At 37.7% G+C, this 8138-nt stretch overlaps 1 protein-coding gene across 2 annotated transcripts; it reads right to left on the bottom strand.

Moving 5' to 3' along the window:
- Positions 1–276: 276 nt before the first annotated feature.
- Positions 277–4740, bottom strand: LOC143862406 (uncharacterized). Of its 2 annotated transcripts, XM_077373451.1 has the most exons (3): positions 2735–4740; positions 1949–2572; positions 277–947 (listed from the first exon to the last, which is right to left on the bottom strand). In XM_077373451.1, exons 1-3 carry the CDS (start codon positions 4581–4583, stop codon positions 640–642), a joined length of 2781 nt encoding a protein of 926 aa, XP_077229566.1. In that variant the 5' UTR covers positions 4584–4740; the 3' UTR covers positions 277–639. The 2 variants fall into 2 exon arrangements, with proteins under 2 accessions (XP_077229566.1, XP_077229565.1); XM_077373450.1 differs by having other exon boundaries at positions 1949–4739.
- Positions 4741–8138: the final 3398 nt, after the last annotated feature.

Here is an 8138-nt window from a genome sequence, read left to right on the forward strand (position 1 = left end):
CCTTTTAGTCATTGATACACTGGCGCTGGGTGTCCCTAGTGATCAAAAGGGGCTGAAAAATCACTTCCCTGAAAAAATAATGATTTTTTATCAATAATTTCGGTTATTCAGTTAACCGATTCTTTTTTTGAGATAACCGAAACAGAATCCGAATAACCGAATTTAAAAAAAAAACAAAAAATCCGAAACCGAACCGAACCTACCAAACCAATTCGGTTCAGTTCGGTTATTCGGTTATAACCGAATAATGAACACCCCTGCATGCAAAACATGGAATAAATACAAACAAAAGAAAATCCATCATTGGACAATACACTGAAAAAATATTGCAGAGTACAGTCGACTAGTACGTACCATAATAAAGTACACTTGGCACTGTATCCATGTCTCCACAGGGTTTTTTAGACACTCAAAACACCCCCAAAATCTAAAAATGAAACTTACGAAAATACCCATATCCACTGAAAGAAGTCCTCTATATTAAGATGGCCTCTTTCCCTCTAGTGCTTGGGCGGAGCCCGTCAATTTGGACCGTTGGATTTAAGAAATAAAGGTACAAATCAAAACTACATTAGCAAGAAAAAGGCAAAATTCATGGAAGAATGCAATCCGACGGCTCATATTACACTAAGTCTGTGATTACTTGGCCTGTGCAAGCATCTGAACGACCTCTCTCATGGTGGGCCGTTCCACACTTTGCTCTTGCACACAAAGCATCCCTACAAAGAAGACCTGCATTGCTTCGTCTAGCGGAACGTTGGTCAGTCTCTTGTCTAAGATCTTCACCACCCCTTCTTTGCTCCAATTGGTATTCATCTTTGCCCATTGGACAATATCTAATCCTTCTTCTTCGAATACTGGTCTTTGGCCCGTTATAAGCTCTAACAGTACCACGCCGAAGCTGTAAACATCGCTCTTCTCGTCAACTTTCAATGTGTAGGCGTACTCTGTTTCCCCAAGAAAAAACAGGTAAAATAATTACTAAAATTGACATGGACAAAATGGTCATTTTATCCCTCATGAAGCGTCAAATGGGTCTTTTTACGAAGGTGAACATTAGTATTCCATTGCACTCCAATTTATAGACTAGAAGCCCCTTTCCTTTTCAATGGACACAAACAATACAATGGTTAAAAAACAGGCATGCCTGTTATGCTTTACTGGCTATAAATGTCTTTCTGGGGTTTGGAGAAAAAAAAAAGAAGGTTTGATCCCAATCAAGATTCTTTAGGACTGTGCTTGGATATAAGTTCTGTTATTTTCACTTGAATGTGCACGGTTTATGGATTCCAAGACAAACAAAAGCTCACTCAAATGCTGCGTCTGCGATGGGAGATGGAAAAAAGCAAAAGAAGGATGTTGCTTTGTGTTTGTGCTGTTCTTGGACTACAGTTGATAAAGCTTACTACTTTGGGTCAGCAAATAGGTATTCTACAATTTTTATTTCTATACAATCATTCTTCAAAGAAACTAGGAAAGGGTGAAAGGAAAATTTGCTTTTGCTTTTAAGATAGTTTTGAAGTAATTGTTTTCCTTAATCCATAAATCAAGTGGGTTTCACTATTGTCCACTTTCCCTCAAACTATGATCAAGACCCATGTGTTTAATTTCCCCTCCAAATGTGACCAGCCCTTTTCTGTTTTGGGAAAGGAATAAAAAACTTGGAAAATAGAAAAAAATGGTGAAATAAATAAAAGAAAATGATGAAAGAAACCAAGAAGATAGAATGAGAGATACATTAGCTAGTGGGTTAAGAAACTAATGTCATTTAATCTAATATATTAAAGTTTAGAAGGATGTTTTTGCTCTTCAGACTCAAACAGACAACCAAAGAGTAGGAATGGAATTCAAATTTTATCTCAAAGAAATTCATAATTTTGTACTTTTTAAGGAAAATATGATATGCTTAACCTTAAAACCGATTTGGTTTAATAAAATTGATTCGTACCTGGTGCAATGTAACCGTAGGAACCGGCAATGGCGGACATATACTCAGAGGTACCAGTGTCCTGCAAGAACTTGGCCAATCCGAAATCGGCGACATGGGCTTCAAAGTCAGAATTGAGCAATATGTTATTGGACTTGACATCCCTATGAAGTATCAAAGGGCAACAATCATGGTGCAAGTAACAGAGGCCTTTCGCCGCTTCCATGGCAATCTTGAGTCTAAGTTCCCATTTGAGATTCGCCCCTTTCTTGCCATGAAGGACTTCACCCAAGCTTCCATTAGGCATGTACTCGTAAACGAGTAATTTCATATCTTTATTCGAGCAAAATGCTATCAAACGAACAATGTTACGATGCCGGATCCTACCAAGTGTTTGAATTTCAGCTGAGAATCCATTGTCATGAGATGAACCCTTGCTTATCCCCAACAATTTTTTCACTGCCACTTCTTCTCCATTAGGCATTTGTCCTCTATAAACAATACCAGCCCCCCCTCGCCCTATAATGTTTTTATCTTTGAGACATTCTAGAATATCTTCACTCCCAAATTCTAGCTTCTGAAATGCAGTTAGCTTCCATGACCTTGAATTCCTCCTCCTTATTGATCTAGTCTTGATGATCGCCGCTATGGCGAAAACCGTAGAACATGATAAGAGGCCCAATGCAAAAACAAGTTTAAATTTGCTTGGAAATTGAGATTTAACATCGCTTTGCTCTTCATATTGTAATGGAGATGCTGATGAATAATTGCATGGGTTCAAGTATGACCCACAGAGATGAGGATTACCTGCAAAAGAAGAGGCGTTGAAGTACGCAAACTGTCCTGTTTCGGGTACTCGTCCGGAGAAGTCATTATGTGAGAAATCGGCCGATGTTAGGCTCTTCATGCTCCCTATTTCCTTTGGAATGCTCTGAGTTAAGAAATTCCAAGAGATATTAAGGTAATTGAGTATTCTAATTTGACTGATTTGAAATGGAATTGGGCCAGATAGCTGGTTTTGGCTCAAATCCAAGTAAGTTAGTAAGGAGCAATTACCAATCTCAGGCGGTATTCTACCAGAGAAATTATTTTTACTCAAATCTAACTTCCAAACACGCTTTAAGAGTCCTAATTCAGATGGAATTTCCCCTGTAATTTGGTTTCCACTGAGGAGAAAAATCTGCAAACCTGAAAATTTTCCTAATGAAGAAGGGAGGGGACCCACTAAGCGATTGTTTGACAAGTTCAGCTGGACTAGTTTTGAAGGTACCTTAGTTGGTTCTTCATCAATTCTCCCAGTAAGGTAATTATTTTGCAGTTCCATGAGTAATAATTCAGGCAAGTAAAGAAACCCAGAAGGGATTGATCCAGTCAAGTAATTCTGCCCCAGTCGAACTCTCAATAGCGTCGTACACTCTCCAAGGTCATCAGGTAGAGGACCCAATAGAAAGTTATTGAACAAAATCAGAATCTTTAGCCTCCTGCCAAAGCATAGACCTCTAGGGACTAGACCAGTAAGTTTATTAGTAGACAGATCAAGATCTGTAAGTCTCCCATGCCGTCCAAGCTTCGGAGGGATCGTTCCGGTGAAATTATTCTGCCAAAGATTCAAAACCTCCAAATTGGGTAGCCCTGCTATGAAATGTGGGATCTCCCCATGAAATCTGTTGATCAGAAGATTCAATAAAGTGAGCTCTTTCAGCTCCGAGAACTCGACGGGGATCTCACCAGTTAGTATGTTGTTTGAAAGATCAAGAACTTTCAAGCTGCTTAAATTACCAAATTGGGCTGGAATTGAGCCAATGAGCTGATTTGTTTGTAAGTAAAGGGCATCCAATTTCTTCAAACTACCCAATTGGGGTGGAATTGGACCTTCTAAGCCACAATTTGACAAGTCTAGATGAACTAGATTGACCAGCTTTCCAAACTCAGGTGGGATTCCACCATCAAATTCATTGTAATAACCCAAATAAAGCTGTTTTAAGTTGGTAAGATTACCAAGCTCACCTGGTATAAAACCACTCAAATCATTTCCAGCAAGTGAAAGATAACTCAGCTCCTTCAAACCTCCATAACTTAAAGGAATACTCCCTGAAAAGTAATTTCCACCAAAATCCAAATGCCTCAGCTTAGGAAGCTCTGAAATCCCCATTGGAAGAGACCCAAAAAAATCATTATTATAAGAATCCAAAACTTGAAGCTCCTTCAAATGAGAAAAATCCAAGTCCAAGCTGCCATTGAACTGATTGTTGGATATGTTGAGGAATCTGAGGTTTGTTAGATTACGAATCTCGGGCGGGAACTTGCCAAAGAGATTGTTACCAGCCACAGAAAGATTCACAAGGCTTTTAAGCTCTGAGATAACAGGCAAAAAATTCCCAGAGATGTTCAAATTTGATATGTTGAGTGAAAGTACTAGTCTCTTCATGTGATCACACTGGAGACCAGTCCATGAACAGAGGGACATGTAGTTTGATTCATTCCAGCTTTCTAATGAGGAATCAGGAACCGAGAAAGCTTGTTTGAGAGATATCAAGATAGAGGCTTGTTTGCTAAGAGATGAATTACGTGAAAAATTCAAAGAAGAGGTTGAAACAGAGAGACAAAGAAGTAGAAAAGAAAGTAAAGGCATCACCTTCATATTGCAAACAGACATTTGAAGATTTCTGGTTTGAAGAAGGTGGGTTCTAAAAAACTCTATCCATTTTCCGGAAAAATGAAAAGCATAGCATTTCTATATGCATTTTCAATGGTCTGAGAGGGGGAGCCTTGGATGCTGTTAATATGAACTTTGCTTTTTACCTTGGTCGTCCTTTCATTTTCTTTGTTTTTCTTCTTTCATCTTTTGAAAGCAAAAGCAAAAGCGCGTGTACAAAGGAGGCCTCCACCAAAACCGTTGGATCGGAAAAAAATGGTCGAGTAGAAATGTAGAATGATATTGTGTATAAACTATACACCGAAATTCAGTGGAGGGTTGGGGTCATTCCATTAGTACAAATCTAAGGCCACGGCCTATCAAATGGAAATCTAAGGTCATGGCCTATGAATTGGACCATTTGGATTGATGGGCATGTGCAACTTTGAGGCTCGATCCTCTGTGGTTTATACACAGGATCATTCTGCAATTTGCTTTGCAAGATAATTCCTTGATTATTCTACTTCAAATTTTAGTTACTGATGTTTTTTGTTCTGATGCCTTGTATTCAGGTAGTGATTTATCGCCCCGACTAGCTAATCTACGTGACTTTGGTAGAAAAAGTGATAGTTTATTGGTATTTCTTGGCCGATATAAAGAAAGGGTAGAAAGCAGAGTTTGTAAACTTTATATCGAAATAGTAAAACCATCCTCTCCCATGGATGCAGTCACATTGTTGAACCAAGTAACTTTTGTATTTGTTGCTTTGTGTATGTGATTTTTTGCATCCTATCTTGTCGTTGATTGTATGTCAAAGTTTGACCAGTCTCTGGGGAGATTAGAGATCTCTACGTTTACAACAATCTCGATAGTAAATATGGAAGTTGATATTTGTATCCAATTTGATAAAAATCAATATTTACAAGTAAAGACCAGTGACACTTGAGGAGTCATTGGGTGCACAAACCATATACCATTATTTGGTGTATGGTCATTATCATGCATCTATAGCAAAAGGATTGTGGAAAATGCATAGTATCTTGGATGAGGTTCGCAATCTAATCAGAGCAATCCATCCCCAGCTCTATGTCAGACATAGAGCTACTAACTCGAGGGCTGACGAACTTGTGAAAGCTGGAGTTGATATCATGGAAACCTGTATTACTGTGTATGATACGGGTTGATATAACCTGCTAGTTGGTCATCTAATGTAACATGAAGTATCTGGGGGACCTCTTGTCCCCCCAAATGTACTTTGCTCATCTGTTTTGGGAATGAAATTTTGTTACTTTAAAAAAAAAAAATAGCAAAAGGATTATGAGATAGTGTGTTATTGATCCCATTGTATTGTTTTATGTTGTGATTAATTTGATGGTGAATGTTCGACTATACGCCGAAGAATAGTATATCTTAGGGGAATCTAGATCTCATCCCTTAGAAAGTGCAAGGGTATACTAACCTTCTGCCTTGATTTCTTTTTCTCTTTCTTTATTTCCATCCCACTTCCCTTTAGGGACCATCCAAAACCGTTGCTTTAAGACTACACTGAAGAAAAGAAAAAGCAGCAGACTGATTTAAAGCATCCATCAATATAAAGAAAAAGCTGTCTTCATGTCTGAGAACAGAGATCTATTTGGCCTCTTCAGGCTCTCAGTGGATAAAGATTTTGATGGAACTCTTAGAAATGGGTCCAACCATAAATTTGTGTGGAATATATAGAGATGACAAGTGTGATGAATAGGGAGGAAATGCTAATGAGTCTAGGAAGAATATTTTTTAGTGGGCTGTAAAAGAAGGTCCATTGATTGATCTACTATAGGTACTTTACCTTTTTCTTTTAGCCTATGGAGGGTCACTCCTTGCTCATTTTCATGACATAGAAGCTTGTAATATGATTACAATGATCACAGGAGTTTTTATAAGGTATCTGCGCATAATCAGGGGGCCAGCCCATGATATTTGATCCAACAACAGCTGACTTTTTAAGATGGCTCTGCCCTGGTCATCCCCACACTATCGATACCTTATATATTAGTAGAGTTTTTGAGTTCTAAACCTTTTTCCCTGGAATGTATTGACGCTTTATTCAATAAAACTTCAATTTTTTAAAAAAAAGGAAAACTCTATTTTATTCAGTTTTCAAAAAGGAAAAAAATAAGTTCTTAAAAGAACTCTGGAGTCTCGAGTGAAGTAGTTTCTCTTCCATGGGGACCTGTTTTCACAGTACATTTTTACTATCTTTCTTTGTTTTTATATTTCCCTTTTGATTGAGCTCTTCTAGTTGATGAAATTCATTGAGATAAAGGGAAATAATGATTTTTCAAACTCAGCCTGAGGTCTGCATCCTAGTGTTGGATGTAGAGAATAAGGTTCTTAGTCATAGGCTATCGTTGGACCTCTGAATTAGTCTTTACTTAAAAATAATCTAAGGTGGTTGTATACTTGTATGTTGTTTAAGTGCTTCTTAGAAACAACAAAAATAAGGTTCTTAGTCATAGGTGGTGAATAATATAGGTAAGCTTACCATTCAAAAAAAAAAGAAAGAGAAAATAGTTTATACACACTAGTGTAGATAACTTTATCTACACACTAGCTGAAAATACAGTGGGGGACCACATTGTTTGGGTGATCTGAAGCATTCACTTGATGGGTCCTCACATAGATAGGGTGCCTCCACAAATCATAGGGTTGGGATGATCCTATGGAGCTGATTTTTTGAGCACACCCTATCTACGTGAGGGCCCATCAAATGAATGCTTTGGATCACCTAAACAATGTGGACCCCACTGTATTTTATGCTAGTGTATAGATAACTTAACATAGATTAAGGCCATTGTGCCAGTAGGAAACATTCCATTTCACTTTCATTAGTCTTACAATATTTTTTTTTTGGTATGATTTAGTTAGTAAAATATGATGAGCAATGGATGAAACATTGGTTGTTAATTTATTTTAGATTTTACAATTTTTTTTTATGTATGCGCACACATTTACTTACACAGGGAATGTCTATGCACAGGAAGCCATTTCGTGGCTCCTCGTTGTTTTCAAGCGAAAAGAGACACCTCATAGCTGAATCTGTCTAATTCATTTAATTCATACGACTTGACACTTCTCTCCTCAAAAGGGGGAAAATCCCTTTTTTAATTAACTGAATCTCTATTCTATCATTGGGATTTGCTAGGATCATCGCCCAGACCGGATGTTGCATAAAAGAGCAGCCACCTCGGATGAATTAATGAATAATATAAAATATAAGCCTATGTGGCTGCTCTCTCATGCAACAACCGCCCACCAAAACACCTTTTGAAATTGCCCTTAGCAAATCTCTTTATCATTCAAGATTATCTTATGATTTTTTTATCCTTTAATTTAAAATCCATGAATTAATAACAAGGTTTTGCTCTGCCTTGTTATGAGATTTGGCGTCTCGGTTATGAGATTATTACAGTGAATGCATCTCCCTACAGATTTTCAGTCTAGTACATCTTAAGATAGATTAAAGCTATAAAGAGTTGCACATTTGCTACAATAATTCTCCAAAAATATGGTACTTTAAAATGTCTGTGCAATACA

This window comes from Tasmannia lanceolata, unplaced genomic scaffold (assembly GCF_043159265.1).
Source record: "Tasmannia lanceolata isolate RefF3 unplaced genomic scaffold, GAP_Taslan_0.1 ptg000037l, whole genome shotgun sequence".
Lineage (NCBI taxonomy): Eukaryota > Viridiplantae > Streptophyta > Magnoliopsida > Canellales > Winteraceae > Tasmannia > Tasmannia lanceolata.

Coding starts and splice junctions, on each gene's coding strand:
- LOC143862406 (XM_077373450.1), bottom strand. CDS start 4,583: ATGTCTGTTTGCAATATGAAGGTGATGCCTTTACTTTCTTTTCTACTT. Junction 948..1,948: donor CTACGGTTACATTGCACCAG/GTACGAATCAAT, acceptor TTGGGGAAACAG/AGTACGCCTACACATTGAAA.